At 40.7% G+C, this 18,954-nt stretch overlaps 1 protein-coding gene across 3 annotated transcripts in view; it reads left to right on the top strand.

The window, feature by feature from the left end:
• Positions 1-14,942, top strand: part of SLAIN1 (SLAIN motif family member 1) — a 51,020-nt gene extending 36,078 nt beyond the window's left edge. For 2 of the 3 annotated variants that reach the window (XM_074152202.1, XM_074152194.1), the window contains 4 exons: positions 922-1,260; positions 8,821-8,985; positions 10,882-11,197; positions 14,867-14,942. In XM_074152202.1, coding sequence (XP_074008303.1) covers positions 922-1,260; positions 8,821-8,985; positions 10,882-11,197; positions 14,867-14,942 — 896 coding nt within the window. The remainder of the gene's footprint in view (positions 1-921; positions 1,261-8,820; positions 8,986-10,881; positions 11,198-14,866) is intronic. The other variant, XM_074152210.1, reaches the window with a different exon arrangement.
• The last annotated feature ends 4,012 nt before the right edge of the window (positions 14,943-18,954 follow it).

Below are 18,954 nucleotides of genomic sequence, written 5' to 3'. Positions count from 1 at the left end.
AGGAATGAATTCTGGTCCAGAGAGGCTGGAGTGCCTTGCATGGGTTGCAAGTTTAGGAAATGTCACTGTCAGCGTTTTCACTGCATAAATATAAATATAAGCCTGGGGAAGACAAGGCTCCGGGGAGAGACTTTATAGCAGCCTTCCAATACCTGAAGGGGGCCTACAGGAGAGATGGGGAGGGACTCTTTATCAGGGAATGTAGTGATAGGATGAGGGGTAACAGTTTTAAACTGAAAGAAGGGAAATTTGGATTAGATATTAGGAAGAAATTCTTTACTCCGAGGTGGTGAGGCATTGGAACAGGTTGCCCAGAGAAGTCGGTGATGCCCCATCCCTGGAGGTGTTCAAGGCCAGGCTGGATGGGGCTTTGAGCAACCTGGTCTGGTGGGAGGTGTCCCTGCCCATGGCAGGGGGGTTGGAACTCAATGATTTTTAAGGTGCCTTCCAACCCAAACCATTCTATGGTTCTATGAAATGTTTAATAGAAATAACTTGGAGAACTAATAGACTGAGTGTTAATTCCTCTCATTAAGTGTTTAAAAGCTAAATACTTAATATTCTTGTAGTCTTTCTGTTGACAGAAAAATATGTGCCTCCTGAAGGCAATTTGTCGTATGTTGAGAGATATCTAAGGCATCTCACAGGTACTGCATTTTGGAGATGCCTGTATTCTTTTTTTTTTTTTTTTTATTAAAAAGAGATCTCTAGGGAAATAATTCAGGCTTAGATGCCTGAAAGGTAGACACCAAAAGTTAGATCAGATGAATCCAACTTCAGATCTTCAGCCTGGTGACGTTGTAACTCCAATTTTTGCTGTAAAACTATGTCTACTTACCTGCTTAGTTTTCAACATTGAAGTGCATGTTAAGGGTTAATCACTTCACAGAAGCCAAGTCATTCTCTCCTTGGAATTTACAGGTCTTAGGCAAGATTATGCTTCAACTTCAGCATCTGTGTCAAGGCACAGTTCAAGTGTCTCTCTGCATGCGGGAAAGAAAGGGACGTGCGGTGACCAGGACTACGATCGCTACAGTCTTGAGGACGAGGAAGAGTTTGACCACCTCCCGCCTCCCCAGCCGCGGCTGACTCGCTGCTCCCCCTTCCAGAAAGGGATTCCTCACTCACAGACTTTCTCCAGTATCCGGGACTGCAGGAGGAGCCCTACCTCCCCACACTTCCCTTCTAATACTTATCAGCAGCCCTACTACTCTCCTCAAGCCCAAACTCCAGAGCAGCAACCAAATAGGGTTAATGGAGGTGGGTTGCATGCTTTTCTGAGAAGTGGTCTTTTCTCTGTGCAAAGCAGCAGTGCCATTTTAAAGATTGAGAGTGAAGTGTGTTTAGTGTCTGACAGCTAGATCAGTCCGTGAGTTGTGACAAGCAATTTAAGCCTGTGCAAATGATTGAGGTAATGTTATTGTTAATTAGTAATTTGCTCCAAAATGTGATCTGTGACCTACTCATGAAAGTTGTTGTTGCTTCAGTCTTTTTTAAAGTGCTGCGAAGGTGACCACAAGTGAAGAAAGAAAGAAAAGGGAAAAAAACATATTTTAGCAAGCTAATAGTTAGAACTGATCGGGCTTTCAAGCTTGACCTATGCACGTCCATCATGGATACAGTTAAATACAAAATAGAGTTTTCATATGTTTGTACTCTTTCTTATTCCTGACTTTGCTGTTAAGGCGTCTATGCTGTGACTCCATGATTAGTGCTTATGGCAGGGGTCAACACTCTGCTCCTGTTCCAGGTCTGGTAGGGAAGACTCTTTAAAGTCGTGGGAGATAATGTCACTCCCAAACTATCCTGAACTATTGCTGGTTTTTGCTCTGCATTTGAGATGTATTCCAGAGTCCTTGGGAGATTTGTCTCTCGATGGTTACTCAAGATTTAAGTTTGCCTCCGTTGTTGCTGTTACCTTCCTTTCATTCCTTATTATGATCACAATTTTCTTCCTCATGCTGCATCTTGCTTTCCTATTCCTTCAGTCTTTTCCCCAAGCTAATTCAAAACAGTCAGTTTTCTGTCAAGAGTCTTGTTTGTAGCCTTACAGGTTACAGCTCACCCTTGGGCAAGAAAATAAATGTGTTCTTCAAAACAGTTGCTATTTATAGAGCACTACAGGTATGCATGTTGCTTTCCTGACAAATAAGACACGACAGGTTGGTGCCAAAAGCACTTGCGTTCAAAGTAAGACATGACATGGAAGTATAATCGACAAGTGGCAGTATATAAAGAAGCCTGAGGTTGACAGGGGGTAAAGCGACGCGGGTGTTTGTTGGTACAGCATATGTGCCAAATTAATTTCAGTGTTATTTTTCTTGCTGGGGAGGTACAGGAATGGGACAGCACTGGTGGGCTTGCAGGAATGTTGGGGAGATAAAAGGAAAGTTATGGGGCATTTTTGATTCAGGAATAAGGGCAGGATGTGGCGCTGCAATCTTCTTATATGGTCCCCAAATGCTTTTTCAGTTATCTTTTCACATTCTGTGTCAGTGGAACTTAAACATTGGATTCCCACATGGAAACCTCAGAAAGTACTTACAGAGCACTAAAAATACTAGACTCCTAGTTTATTAAGTAGGAAATGTATACATGTAAAAGGCCACCAATTTTACCACTAAGTTGCCTTTTTTCTCAAGAACTATTTATTGGATAATCTGTTTGGTGTTGCTCAGAAGATGGACACGCGTGACTTCAGTTACCTGTTTGCTGGGGTGGCAGACAGTCCTATAATAGCCAGTACCACTATCTTTAGAGGGGAATTAATCTTTTCACCTTCTGCACCTTCAGCTTCTGACTCATGCAGTCCTGATCCACGTAAGTGGCAAATGCCGATGGTGAGAAACGTTTTACTTTGGCTCTATTCTGTTGGCAGACAGGGAGTGAAGTTTTCGCTGTATTGAGTATGTCTGAGTTAGTATTATGACAACATTTCATCAGCACTTCCCATCATCTTGGCAATAACTTCATTGTCTTTTGGGAACTCCTACACATTGAAATGGAGGTAGACTGCAAAATAAGAATTTGTTTGAAGCTCAGTGTGATGGACAGTGCGTTTCCACACTGTTACAGTTTATCAAGGCAAATGAGAAAGAGTATAATTAATTATAATTCTTTTAAGAGTATAATGTTGGTCACCCAATGAGGAGAGCTTATGTTTAGATGCTGAGATGTAGGTGTCCACGTGTGTATGAAAGGCCCAATTCAGCTGCCCACATATAAGCGTTTAAGTGCTGTATGAGGTACTTGGATTCCCCCTGCTTGGCTTCCCCATTTTAGATACTAGTTCAGTATAGACTTAACGTTGATTTATGTGTTCAGAGAGGTGGGAAAATGTCTGTTCTCAATGATTTATGGAGTGTTTTTTCTGCTCATAACCTCCCTTGTTCAGTAAGGAAGGGGGAATTCACTGTAGGAAATGGTTGCAGGCTCCATTAAAGAAAAGGAGGAAAAAATCTTGTTTTGTCACCTTTGAAGTTATATTGAGAATAGCAATCAGTGGGAAGAAGTCATGGAAGGATAGTGGAAAAATCCTTAATTTGCTGTAACTGTCTGTGGAGGGAGACATATGCCTTGAAGCCAGGGTGAGATGAAGTAATAATTCTGAATAAAATGTAAGTGTTCAACGTTAGCAAAATGTAGGTATTGACAATCATGAAGCATGCTGCCTCTCACTTCACTTAAAGCCTTGCTTTTAGGTCTTAATCTATATTTGTATTTTTACACGCTGATATCTCTGTTATACGAACTGATGATTCCACAGACCTTTAGCTAGACCCTGGTGTGTTTGGGATGTCATGAATGTTATAATCATAACAAGTGTAATGCAGATACTGAACTCAGGTCTTCAAAGATGAGAAAGAGAAATTAATACCTTAAAGTGAAGTTGCAGTTGAATCTACAAGTTTGTTAAGGATTTCAGAACAAACTCCGAATATCTACATAATATAGAACATAATATTTAAAATAGAAAAGCACAGATTTTTTTACTTATGTTTTTTCCCCAACTTGTTTGTGCATACAGTGCAGGTAGGGCAGAGTTGAACCTCCAGGGTTCGTGTGAAGGATTTAAATATGTGTAAGAAACTGCTAAATGGTGATATAGATTTCTTTGAGACACTAATAAATAAGATTCCCTGTATCACATTCCTTAACGGTAGTGCACTTTTGGTGAGGCTTTCAAGTCCTTTTGTTCAAATCAAACATTGACAACACTTGCAGAGAATAGCGATGAATGAATAAATGTGTTTTAAGACACTTCACTGTAAAGTTGACATCAGCTCTCCTTGCAAGGACACCCTCACTGGATGAGGTGTTTTGGCAGAGAGAAGATGATATTTATCAAGAACCGCTGCAGAACTACTCTGGCAACCCACCAAGAGTGTACCTCTTCTGTGGCAGCTTTGCTCTGAGGGCACGGTCTCTTTGCGTGCTACATGGACATTAATCTTCTGCTGGTGATAGTATTGGGTCAGGGAAGGGAGAAAAAGCTGAAGAGAAGTGGTGGAACGGGGGCAGCCACCAGCAGTGCTGGGGCCAGAAGGCAGAAAGCAGGTGCTGCCTGTTCTGGTGTCCTGCCAGAAAGAAGCTGGGCCACCGATCCCAGGCTGACTTCAGAGAAGAAAAGGCATCGGGGGAAGATCTTCCCGGAATAAAAATCAGAACTGAAGTAGCTGGGTAAGAGGCAAACTGCTGTCTTTACTGTAATTTTGTGGAATGTTTGACAAAATAAGGGACACTTCTGCCTGTTTTTTTGACCTTTTTCTCACCAGTAGTGAATATGTTCTGTGCTGTAGGGTGGTCTTCTCATACACATTTTCAGTTGACAGCAGAGGACCCTGTATTTCACAGTGCCCAGTTTTTCTTGTGCTGATGGCAACAGGCAATTCAGCATGGATGCCTCGGAAGGCAGAAAGCGTAAACACGCAGTGCGTGATTTTTTTGGTGCATCATTCTGCAGATACGTGAAATGAGAGCAACATACACCACCTGAAGAACATTCATGAAGTGACAAGCACATGTGTATATGCATGAAGTATTCTGAGAAGACGGCAGTACCCAGGAACTGATTATTAACTCCCTTGCATGACCTATCTTTGCATTTTCTTCACACTTTCAAGTATCTCAGCAGTACAATGTCTGTAGGTCATGCTATTATATCTCAAAGAAGGCTGGGAAGGGCAAAGGTACATCTGTGATGCTTTATATGGCTGCATCCTACTTAAACCTCATATTTATTTTGGCCTAGATTATAGTTGAGACTCAATAGTGGGTCACAGTAACTATGGATGCCGTGAAGGTGCAGGTCCTTTGGAGTTCCTCACTGGTGTTAATATCGACATCTTCCTAACAAAACGAACTGTAAACACCTGATGATTTTTTAGGCTTGCCACTAAACCAGATTAGTGCAGAAGAGGTAGCAGATAACTGTCGCAAATGTCATCATTCATCATAAACAGGACTATTTGGGCAAATTACTTCTCGTCTGAAAATACATCTCAGCTCCACTTCTCTCTGTTAATTTTCTCATCAATCTTAGGAGAGCAAAGAACTCTAGAAAGGGAGGATTTGTTACTGGCAGCTTGGAAAAGTATTTTTGTTTTCTTCTTATATTTCCAGCAAGTTTGTATCCGGTCAAGTCTCAGCGGCCTGAAATAATATTAAAGTCATGTAACTCCCACCTTCTGCTTCCATATATCAAACTCACAAGAGCCAGCGTTTCATTTACAAACAAAAGGTCTGTAAGACTCTTTCCACTATTCTTAGGAGGGGAATAGGTGACAGAACAAACTTCAAGAAAGAGATGAAAGAGAATGCATCATCCAAGGAGATGAAAGCTGCAAAATGTCATCGAGAGAAACATTTCTGGATTTTCCCCAAACACAAAACTGACCCGCTATTTTCATTGCTTTTCAGGGCCATTTGTCTCAGCAGCCAGAAGGACCCATCAAAGAAGTAACGCAGATGCTCGATGGATGAGAATTTGCAGGTGCAGCAGGAATCTGCTGCTTGAGGACTGAATGAATCAGCAGCAGAGCAGTCTGCTGGAACCAGAAGGGACTAAATTGAACAGGAGGCAAAAGACATGGCCACCCACGACATGGAGGAAATCCAAACTACCTCTGTACCTATTTTCCCTGCTATTGTAGCTGCGTCTGCTGGACAGTTCGAGGCACAGATCATGCCTGTGGTGGCTGATGCAGTCCCCAAGTGGAAGAACACATTGAGTCCAAGGAATTCTGCTTATACAATGTGATATATAAATAGTATTAAAAAAGCTGATTTATGCAGTACTATGTTCCCTACCACCGTCCTGCTACTCAAACCTTTCCTTGCCAAGTGCTGTAATGTTGACCTAGAATTTCAGGACCTAGGATTTAAAAGGGTAGGCGAGGGCTCCAAAATTATCAGTAGCTGCAGACATCCCATATTCATGAGTTTTCTGCCACCCTGGACCAAGGATTGCATCTTAAGACGGCAGTTCCCACTCCAGTTTGCAAAATCATGAGTATTTCAGAAATAGGCACATGTAGTAGCTGTATGGATGCCATTGTTTGCATCCCTGGGACAGTTTTGGAAGCCTGATAACTGTTTTATCACTGTTATATCAGCGTTATTAGTACTTACCACCTGCCTGAACCACAGCGGTAATTCCTTTGCTAATGTTCGCTGCTGTACCACTGACAGTTTCAGCCTGCCAGTGTCAGTGATGAGTCACTGATGCACAACAACCCGTAACTCTTTGAATGAAGGATTATCCTTAAACTGGTTCTTTATTAGGATTCGACTGTACTCTAGTTTCCAGGAATTCTAAACCTCACAATTCCTTTTCCTGCACTGAACTCCTCCCTATCTTACTCCCATACTGACTGATTTTGAAAAACAGGAAAATGTAGTGTATTTAATTCACAGGAATATTTAAACTATTTCCTAGACAGCAATGGTTTTTCTCTGTCAGACCACCTATGGTAACTGAAAGTCAGCCTTAGTTGAGATGGAAGAGAGGAAGGGTCTCATTGTTACAGGACTAGGGTTCACGATACAGTGTCAAGAGCAGGTAGGCAGTAGTAATTGGGACTCGGGACACGAGGATATTGGAAATGCTGGACCTTTGAAGTACAAGGATGTTTTGGACTATTTGCAGGATTCTCTACCAGTTCATACCATGAAGACCAGTCATAAAAACCAGCTGGAGTTGTAGCCTTGCTGTGACTCAGTTCACTGGAGGTACATAGGCATCACATGTATTGAAGTTACTGTTAGTGACTACTAATACCTTGTATAGATAGAACTGTACTGTCACTTCTTATTACGTGTCAGCTGTTAGCAGCTTTAAGGATTAGAGGGGCTCATGATGGTGCTGATTAGGTTATATATTTATGTGGAGTGATAAACAGAGATTCTTAAGTCAATTTGTTGTTTCTGTGGACTGAACTTGCCCTGTGTGAGCTAGGAGGTCGACCCAAAACTCCAAGCTGAGTGTGATGGTGTCATTCCTGTGCATAAATCTAAGATACCCATTCTGAAATGCCCTGCTTGCGGTTGGAGAGAGCAGTCGTAGCTGCCTGTTAGAAGACAGGCATACCCCTGCTGTCTGTTGCAGTGTGAGAACTGGAGGCAGACATCTACCAGGCGCTGGAACCTATGGCAGGGACAGGAGCTGGTGGCCTCCACGCTAACAGTGGTACCAGGAGAAACATCGCCGTCTCAGCAGGGCACAGCACTTGTGCTCCTGGACCTGGACAAGAGGCCAGTGTTACTGGTGTTGTCAATGATAATTTAACAAATGACCTGTTGTTTCCCCACAGCGGTGCTTTACTGAAGTCTGTCACGTCACGGGAGGCAATTCAGACCAGGTCACTCAGTGTGTGCTTTTCTGCCCCTGCCAGTCTTTTCTAATCATACAGAATTGAGTCATCTCCCATTGACCCTGTGACAGAAGAGACCACAAGAGCTTCACCTTACATTACCTAACGTTGTTGTGGTTGGGAAGTCTTCTTGAGATGTCAGACTTGGTTTCAGCGTCTCTCTCCAAATCAAGTAGCGTGAGTGGGGTTGCATCTTCTAACCTCTTAGACACTTGCCTTAGCTGTTGAACCTGCCCCAGAAACATTTGGGGCATTTGCAGCTTTCTTTTTGTGAAAGGCACTGCAGGCCTGTTCTGAAAATGTCCACCACATCAGGCACCACAAGTGCCTGTGGAGGGAGGACTACCAGATACGAAAATCATGTCAACCCAGGGCTCCAGGCAACTGAATGGCATCAAATCTTAGCAGGTTTTGTGCATGGCCACCTGCAGAAACCTAACATGCTAATAAGGTTCAGTGCTGAATAGAATTTTTTAGCATCTCGTTGGTGCCTGAAAGCAAGACTTTAGTCACATAGGATGGATTCATCTCACCTGTCTTTAGACAGCCACAGTGTAGATACCTGTGTCTGACTTTGTCACTGCAGCCTTGCTTTGTATTCACGGCAAAGAAACAGGCACATTTAGGGCATGATTCATCTGACCTACTTTACACATTTATGTGAAACTCATCCTTATTATGACATTTTAGTGTTTAAATCCTTGTGATTCTGAAAATGTACTGCCTATTGGTGCCTTTAAAATCATTTGTGATTAATCGTGACAAGAGTCAGAAGGGTTCAATTAGTAGGCTGTCAATAATGTATTCATATTCTTCCTGCAGAGCACATCCTTTCTTTGTATTGAAGTAATTTGTTTCCATTTTGATTTTCTACAGAAATTATTCAGGGGCTGCTTGTTTTTGTTGGAAACTCTGACGTGACTGTGGATGTTGTCTTCTTTTGCTTCAGACAAACTTCGAAGAAGCATGCCTAACCTCGCTCGGATGCCAAGTACCCCCACCATTAACAGTAACCCTGGCTTTGCTAGTTCTCCAGTCACTGTGAGGAACAGTCAGAGCTTTGACTCCAATTTGCATGGAGCGAGTAACGGGATTTCAAGGATGCAGTCGTGTAGTAAGTACCTGTGTTCTTTGGCTGCGCGCAAGGAATCGATAGAGTGATAAAATACGTGTCCCACTCACTGATCCTCTGCTTCATGAAAAATTAAAAGCAGACTGTGTTCCTTTTGCACCAGATTATAATATAGCTCAGGATTTTCAAAGTCTCTATTTTGGAAAGCAAATTCTGCTGATCTTGTTATGCACTATTGAGAGTTTCATCATATTTTTTTTTTTCTTTACCCATTCATTTTGTGCCAACTTTAAAATTAAAATAATAGTAGTAGTAGTATTGTAGAAGCACCAATAATACAATTAATTCGCATAAGATTACATTTTTACTTTTGATACTAGAATTGAAAACTGCTTTTCTTGGTAATTTACACAATGCTGGTTTTACAGTTCACTGTAGAAATACTATCTTAAAATACATGACCTCTTTCCTACTGAAATTGAGCCACTTGCTTCCAAGCACATGTGGTAAACAGAGGGTTATACCCTCAAGTATAATATACTTGTTGAGTGGGGGAATTAAAATGACTAATTAGTTTAATTAAGGTGACTTCTTGATGGGGGCATGAAGGGAGTATTGATCTAGCAGATATTGAATTATTAACATAGAACATGAACAAAATCAATCAAGATCAAACCCATCTATTCTAGTAAGTGGTTGAGATACTCTGAGAAAAAAATGAAAAAAGTGGATTTCGTTGGACACAGGCAGGAGAAAGGATTTAACTTATGCTTCCCATGTCCTGTGAGGTTTTGGAGGGAGAAGATGGCAAAATTTTTCCTTTGGGTGTTTTCTTTCAAATTTGAGCAGAATTTACAAATGTCTTCAAAACTATTAATTTGCATCTCTTCTGGAAAATACACTTGACTGCTGGACTTATTTTGGTTTATTTTTGTCCTGTTTGAATAGGATAATGGAAGTAGTTGTTGAGATTCCCAATTGATTTTGCATGGTAGCGCATTGAGAGTTGAATTTAATTTACTATTTTAGAAATACATATTTCTCTGTGTGTTTATGTATGTGTATGTATGTGTGTATAAGATGTGATTTTTCTGAAACAATTTTTTGAAAAAAATAAGTGGCTGTGCTGGGGTATTTAAGGAGCTGTGTTATAATAAGAGTTCCATAGCAATATATTGCCAGTATTTTTTAAGTCAAACAAACTCTACACATCTGTATTTTCTCCTGTGTCTTTAAATGATTTTAAGCTGCCCTTTTTCAAAGACTTGAAAAAGGATTGGCCTGTATGATGTGGTATGTTAGTTTATGTGCTTCAGGGTTTTAACAGTTTGCTTTTGATATGTGGACTCTGAAACAGATGCATGTCTGTTGTACACCAGGGGGCAGGATTGTGTAGAAAATACATATATATATATAAAAAGATTCTAGGACCCGTAGCATTGATGTAAAATAATAGCTTACATAACATTGGCCTTTGAATATGCTGTTATATTCAGGACCCTTTTATAGCCTTTTTATTGTTTCTATACATGAAGCTTTGACTTCTGTGATGTTTTATAATGCTTTAATGCAATGTTCCTTAAACAAGATGTGGTTATTGCAAGCAACCGTACAAAAATCTAAATGATCTAACAGCAATTAATTTATACCTTCATTAATTTTTCCTCTTTAAAACTCTCATTGCATAGTTGGAATTAGTGTGCCTGTAATGGCTAACGAAACCTCTTTGAGGGGAGAAAAAAGGAATAATATGGGGTTCAATGCAGTGTTACTGGATGCAGAATTGGATCCAAGGGCCTTTTTCAGCAATTTATAATTAGGAAGTACATTGTATACTGACGTCTTTTATCCCTGTTCAGATCTATCTAAAAAACAGCATTACTACCTGGCCTCATCTGTTGCATACTGACCTTGTCACTTTTCTACCACTCTTTACAGTTCCATCACCAGGACAGCTTCAACACAGAGTTCACAGTGTGGGACAATTTCCAGTGTCTGTCAGACAGCCTCTCAAAGCTACTGCCTACGTAAGCCCAACTGTACAAGGTGGTGGTAGTAGTAGTAGCAGCAGCAGCAGCAGCAGCAGTAGTATTCCAGTGTCCAACAGCTCCCAGTTTTATTCTAACACTGGGATCCCAATGCCAAACAAGACTGCCAGTCAAGGGATTGTAGGGCGCAGTGCTCTTCCAAGACCATCGCTGGCCATCAATGGGAGCGGCATACCCAGAAGTAAAATTGCACAGCCAGTTCGAAGGTAAGAGTTAAACAGGCCTCCTCCCCAGTGTGGGTGGCTTCGGGTTAGATTGTGGGTTTGCTTTTTTTCCTCCTGAATATGAAGCTGGGCCGTAAAACAGAAGGGTTTCTAGCTCCCCGTGCTCAGTCACTGAATGGGTGAAGATTTCTTTCCAGAAACAATGATGGACAATGCTTGCTGGTAGTTCCTGGTAAACTATGATAATTGATAGAATGTAATCACATATAAGTAAGAATAGATCGCCGCCCATCAATCAGAAATCAAAACAAATGGTAACCTCCTATCATTAACATATGTGGCTTGCGTTCTTCCAGACTTGTGCCAACTGCTCTTTCAATGTCACAGGCTGCGGAAATCTCAGAGTACTCAAATAGAAAGAGTTGCATCCCTGTCTTTGTAAATACTGTAGACTGTAATACTCTACTGTAAATATTCTACTGTAAATACAGTAGACTGTAAAAATGCAACTTGTGACATTATGACATTGTGAAGAAGGAAATATCCTGGGTATTTCTGCTGGTGGAACCAGAATTTTTTATATTCCAGTTGGGAGACAATAGGCAAACAGGGAATCCTGGAGTATAGCATACTTGCAATGAGCTATACTGTTAAGCAAATGCATTTTTCGAAGAGAATTTAATCTCCAAAAGTTTGGTTGGTTTTTTTTCAGGGCAAGCAATAAAATAAGTTTGAGGAAAAAGACTGTGTTTTAATCACCTTATCACAGCTGGGAGTTAAACTCTTAGCTGTAAGTTCTGTGATTAATAGGTGATGAAGTTTCTCAAAGAGAAAATTCTATCAACTTGCGTCAATTCTTCCAACTATTTCTTCCCATCTCACGCATCCCTCCTCTGGTGAGGGCCTGCTGTGTGACCACCTGGTTTTCTGTTGGATGAACTGTTTAGCTCTCACCATTTTTATACTTTTCACTAGATACTGGCTAGATCCAGAATAAGTTCAATTGCTCTCATTCTCTTTTTGGTTGAGTTACTCGGGGATTACACCAATATGACTGACAAGATTTTGACCAACTGTGGTGAAACTTTGATGAAGAGCCGTCAGGTTTCTTCTTTGATGAAGACTGTACCATGAGATTTCTATTATAACCTCCTTTGCTCTCTGCTGGAACTCTCTCTGTTAGAGTTCTTTATAGTAGAGGGGTTTCTTTCTTTTTTTCTTTTTTCCTTACCTCCAATTCGTGTTCTTCTGCAGAGCTCTTAAATCTTTCATAGCAACATGTGAAAAAGAGACTTTCTGGGACATGAAGACCAGTCCCTTGCTATTTTGTAACTTTTCGTATAACAGACAATATTAAAGAAAAATAAAATTAAGAGGTTTCAGTGGGAGAGTGAGACACTGTACTTTCAACATTGTTTTTATTAGAAGCTGATTCAAATCAGTAATAAAGCTAGTTATGGTCCAGAAAGTGTGGGCTTTTGTCTTCTTATCTTCAGATGTACCTTAGCAGCATCACATGTTGCCATAGAGCTGGACCAATGATCCTTGAAGGTGGAGGGTCTTTGCACTGTGGGAACGACAAGTTCATAGGACTCTAAAAGCACAGGGAGAATGGAGCTCAGCCTACAGTTCTTTAAGACTCTCATTTCATTTTGTGTGGAAAATAAGGGCAGTTTCAGTTCATACGGAATTTTCTTGTAAGGGATTCAGCCATCAGAGTTAGATTTTCTCACTTTTGATTTTTGTCACTGTGGTCATTTCTAAAGAATGGTATTTCTCACTATCAGTTCAGGAGTCTAGCTTCTTCCAGTATACTGAAAATTAAGCAGTGTTTTTAGTCATGACTCGATTAAAAGTAGAACAGTTCTTTTGTTTTTTAAATCAGATGTTCAGAGAGAAGTGCACATTCAGAGCAAAGCTGTGTCTTCATACCTGTGGCCAGACTGTTAGATAGCCAAGTTATTGATATTTTAGATACTTAAAATAGGTTGTTAGACACATTGTATTAAGACCTGCACTAGGGAACTTCAGTACTTACTGCACAGGATCAAACACAGGATGAGGGGGTGCTTTTGGTAATTTGTAAAATAAAATGATAATAGCCAAGATAATCTGTTCACTGCCCTGTAGCAGAGATTCAGTTCTGGACACATAACAGTATTCTTACGGTTATTTTCAACTCAGTTAATCATTCTTTACTTTTGCCCCCTTCATTTTTTCTTGAAGGTTATTTAACATACTTTCCTCTTTTTCTTTCTGGAAAAACATGTGAAAGCAGCAGTTGCAGAAAGTGTCAGAGGCAGGTTGTGTTTTGTGACTCAAGTAACTGGATTTATATCAAAGACAAGTGCTCCTGCAACAAGGTGGAACTGCACAAAAGCAGCTTGACTGAATCTAAGTTTAACCAACTTTTTTTACTTAAGTAACTGAAGTTTTTGCCACTAAAATAGCAGTTACAGCAGAGAGGTGAGAAGCTGCTCTGGTGACTGCCTTTAGCTTACTGACTCTGCCTGCTGTACAACGTACCTCTGCCTTTTTCCAGCCAAGGGCATTTGGAAGGGAGAGGAGGCATCAGTAACTCACCAAAGAAAGCAGGGAAGCGTGAGAACAAGGCCTGAGACCTGGCTTTATACAGTTTCACAGAACTGAGACACTGTTTTCAGCAAATTCTGGTCTAACTAAAATATGATTGTGGCAAATTAGAGATAGCCTGACTCACACCGAGTAAGTTGGTGATCAGACATCAAGTCAGATGGTTGTTTTTCCTTTTTGTACTCTTACTTGAAACGGTTACCTTGGTAGTACCTGAAGGGTTTGGAAGATGGTCAAGGTGAGGCACTGGAACAGGTTGCCTAGAGAAGCTGTGGATGCCCCATCCCTGGAAGTGTTCAAGGCCAGGCTGGATGGGGCTTTGAGCAACCCGGTCTAGCAGGAGGTGTCCCTGCCCATGGCAGGGGGGTTGGAACTCGATGATTTTTAAGGTCCTTTCCAACTCCAACCATTCTATGATTCTATGGTCAACAAGCATTTTATAGTAAGTTCTTGTTGATTAGTGAGAGACATAGCCTGGCTGTGAGGGTGGGAGCCTGGAGGATGGTGAGTTCCCTGCAGGAGCGGTGGTTCTGGGACTGACTTCTCTGACTTAGGCTGTGGGATGGAAACATGTCGTCATGTGGCTGGATAAGAGGGTCTGGAGCAGGACTTGGTAGAATTCTTCAACTGATAAGATGCCAAAATTTTACTGTTAGTGCATAGTGGTTTTATAAAGTGCTATTTTTTTGACAGGTATGCTGAGCACAGCAACTTTTTGGAGAATATTTCCCATTAGGTCCCTGCTCTCCATCTTTATGGGAATATGTCTGCTGTCTGTAGTGACAAAAATAGGTTTTTATTGCCTTTAGCCCTGAAGAACAAGATCTTCCCATTTAGAGGGGTCTCATGCATCATAAGAATTATTTACCAAATTCCTTTTTGCCAACCTTTTATCTTGTTAAGACCAGTGACAGTAATGAGGTCTCACTGAAAGTGGCCTTAGTTTCACCTTAGATCTTTACATCTGCGTTAGCGTGGAGCCAGAAATAATTCCAGAGTGATGTCTCCAAGCAAGCCACAAAGCCAGTGTTGCTGCAGAAGTAAATTATGTGTGTTACCTTGATTTTTCACATGAAATATGACTTCCTTTGTGTTCTTTTTGTCATTTATTTCATACAGTTTTCTTCAGCCTCCAAAGCCGCTGTCGTCGCTCAGCACGATGCGGGATGGGAACTGGAGGGACGGCTGCTATTGATGAAGGATGCCCATCAGCAGTGGAAAATAAATAATGCGGATTTCATTACCCAGCTGGCTGGGTAACAATGATTTGGGAAAGGAGGGTCATACAGTATTATTTCCCCCGGGACTTTAATATGTAACCATCCATAATGCAATGTCATTTTTAAAAAATGAACATCTTATCAAATACTAAATGTTGCACTTAATCAGTTACCTGAACAGCTGCGTTGTTATCAGACTAACAATGGCAGTGTTGGCATTTGGAATTGAAGAAAGTATTATATATGTGCAAAGTACCCAAATATTTCCTTGGAAAGGACTAGAAGACAATGCTTTCCGAGCAGTTTTGCTGTACTGAAATTTGAAGATAATTTATTCGGTGTAAAGGCATCATGCATTTTATTTTGAATTTGGGGGGACTTACATATGTGCTTGAATTTTTTTCTAGTGTTTCCAGTACATTTTATTTTGTATACTTAAGTTCATTTAAACTTGCCTGAACCTTGAACAACAGAGAGATAATTTAACTTTTCTGTGCCATAAATAATATTTTTGGGGTAATGTACTTTTTTAGCGCTAGGAACATATCTTACAAAAATCATACCATTGGCAATACAAAGCAGTATATTTATGTTGCAGAAGCACAAAACAAGTAGCATTCACTGGAAATTGCCATCCAGCTGGGTCAGCATGGTTTTGTTGGTCTTTCACCGTTTGTTCAATTGTTAATTTATTGTCACAGTGTTTTGTATTTAAAATGGCAGCAAAAGTCACCTTGCACTTACAAAGATACAGTGATCTCTAAAACTACAGTTGGTTTTCAGTACTTTATTACAAAGAATAAAAATGTAATGTTTTATTAACAATTGCTTATGGAAAATGAGGTTTTAATGCGAATAAATCTTTTTGATAGATCTTTTACAAAATTGCACTAATCAATGCTTTCTTATAATGGCATATGACTTAATATTTGATTACAACTGTGTATACTGCTGTTTTGGAATGTTTCAGAAATAAAGAATCTATTTCAGCAATAATGCTCTTCTTGAGTGTGCAATGTAAACATTGTCAGAATTTAGCACCTGACATCTACTTAGCTCCTGAAGTTTTTATTACTTAGCATTTATAAAGATTGTGCTGGTTTATTTGCAAATAGTAGCTAAGCTCATCTGAAAATTTCTAAATTCTTAAAAAATTGCTATGAAGCCATAGTATGCATTGAAAACAAATTTTTAAATCAGTCTTATAATGATCTCAAGAATTTTTTTCAATTTAATGTTCAGATTAAAGTGCAGATCTGCAAGTGCAAATGTGACTTGCAATGGGAAACAGATTGTGTACCAAGTGAGTCTTTCACCATGGTTTTGAATTTGCTCAAGGACTTGCTTTTCTTAAACAGAGAAGCTAAAATAAAAAACAAAGGAGAAGTATATCGTGGTGAGTAAAACCTTCATAACACTGAGAAATTATTGTACAGTAGTGCAGTAGTATCTCTGCACAGCATAACACTGTTTCACAGAGATTAACAATTCATTTTTCACACTTCACTTCTTTTAAGCCTTTTTTTTTTTTTCCAAGAAAAGCAGAACTGTTGAAGAGGGTGTCAAGAAATATTCCAACAAGGAAATTACCTCTGCACTGATAAGTATTTCAGCAGGAGTGCACCAAACTCACCTTGATCATAAGAAGCTTTAATTTGGAAGAAGTTACTGCTGGCTAAAGCAGTCGGTCATTTGTGGACAATCTCCGTTGTCTTGAATGGTTTATCTCGCTTACAGACTGGTTGTGGCGGGGGTGCAGAGCCAGCCCTGGGGGTACATTGCCTGTGACAAGGAGGGCTGCAGGACCTCCTTAATTAATAAGCTCTCCCGGCTTCTGGTGCCAGGGAACCCGCACAATCCTTTTCATAAAAGATGACTGGAGACCAGCAGCTTCTGCTCGTTGCTGGTCGTACCAGACCTGGCCTGAGCTGTCTCATCACTCTGTTCCCCGGTGCTGGGATTTTATCCCTGTTCCCTTGCTATCTGGGACATCGCTGCCTCACATTACTCTGAATTTTTGAAATAGGTTGCAACTGCTGGAGGTAATACAGAGTTGTACGCTGGAGGGCAGTATATACTTTGAAAATGTTTTCTTTTTCAGTAGCTAAAGCTTTTCTGTTTTCCAGCCTCTTGGTTTGAACCCGGTGCATATGTTGCTTCCCAGTGTTGTTTATGTACGATGGCAACATATTAAAGGAAGGTGCCCAACTGTTTGAGATCTGTACTTTTAAATTTCATACTACAAAATGTGAGCTCAGAGCCAAGCATTTGGGATGTAATGAACTTCTTGAGAAGATGCAGTTGTTTTTCCCTTTTTAATTGTCCTGTTCCCTTGCAATATGTTCTTTCATCATGTCAGGAGTTGGCAACCTTATAGCTTTGCTGTTTTAAGTGGTTTTGTCAAGTATCTGTCACCAGACATGAAATCACCAGATGCCATCAAACTTTAGGAGGAAACCCAAGGAGTAAGCAGCTTGGTCTCTTTTCTACGCTCCAGCAATCCATAGAATCACTCGTTTCAACCATGGACTGAGGTACTGCTGCTGTTTGCCTGTAGCTGGGGGAGCTGGCTGTCTCCGCAGAGATCAGCATCGACAAACCACATAGTACTGCACCATGCCCAAAGTGTCACATATTTCACCACAGTCTCACTGGGAGTGAGACATGAGACATGCAACAGAAAACCGCTTCTGTCACGCTTGGTTTTGTGAGGCAGAATCTCCTCCAGGGTGATGTGAAACAGCAAGACCATGCACTTATCTTTAAAATAAACAAATCCAAACTTACTTTTCACAACTAGAGTTTCATTTCTAAGAATAAGAGAGCATTTGAGGACTCTCTCTTTGGCCCTTTTTGGTTCATGAATGCAAATTCCGCTCTTGCCTCCTTGTTGGTGAGTCCCCAAAATGACCTACCTCTTTCTGTCCAAACTGTAGTCTTGGGCTCAGTTCTTGACTTCAGGTGAAGAGTCTCGGCCATCAACTCACCTTTAGCCTTAACTTTGGCCTGATCTGTCCAAACTAAAATAAGACCATTTTCCTGTCCTTCTGCTTTGGCCACTTTTTGTGTACTACTACTGATTGCCCCCTCCCTGTGGAAAATTGTTAAGAGTTATAAGCTGGTTGTACTCTTTTACAAAGCCACAGACACTGTCCCATCCCACTACTACTTTTATCTCCCCTATCGAAGTCCATGATGCCAACCTGCATTGTGCCTGTTGCAAGGAAAGCAATTCCTAGCTCCCTTCCATGTTGTTCCTCGCTGTGGGGAGAATCTGCTATAAGCACAAGGGACTCCCATTTTTATTCGCCTTCCAAGTTCTTCCTTAAAGTTCTCAACTTCCTCAAGTTCTACCCTTTTCTACCACTAAAAGCAGGGCAACAGTTACACTGCCGGTGTCCTCTTACTGCTCTTCAACGCATTAACGCATGCTGCCTCATAATTTTTTCTTTCTTTGGTTGGTCTTTTTTTGCTATTCCAAAGTTGCAAGTTGTTGGAGATGTGGACATGGTCTTCTCCCTTTGTCTTTGTATAGTGGAAAGCCCAGGATCTCAGGCCCAACATTACAATAAACACTGAAAATTAGCATCTTCATATGCAAAACGCTATTTAAACATCCTCTATGAATGATGGGTAAGACTTCATAATTAAAAAGAACTGGTGAGTAACACACATTCTTAAAAACAGGTTTGTGGTTTTTAATCCTCAGGTATGACTTATCATGACTTATCAATTCAGAAATTCTGGATAAAAAAGGAAATGACTAACCTTGGATGACTTTCCCTGCCACCATTGTGGTGAAAATGGTATGTCCTGGCTGGTCTGGTTTAATTTTCTTTTTCCCAGCAGATCAGAGCCACATTTGCCTATCTTTTTAGCCATCTTTTTCCTTTCGTCTACACTTCCAACTCTCGCTCTCCCCAGATTCCCACCTTTCTTGTGACTGCTGTCAGTGGTTACGTGTGCTCTTGTAGCTGATGCGGTTCC

The sequence above is a fragment of the Numenius arquata genome, chromosome 1 (assembly GCF_964106895.1).
Source record: "Numenius arquata chromosome 1, bNumArq3.hap1.1, whole genome shotgun sequence".
Classification (NCBI taxonomy): domain Eukaryota; kingdom Metazoa; phylum Chordata; class Aves; order Charadriiformes; family Scolopacidae; genus Numenius; species Numenius arquata.
The sequence above is the reverse complement of the archived record's forward strand: the minus strand, read 5'-3'. Positions and strand labels throughout refer to the sequence as shown.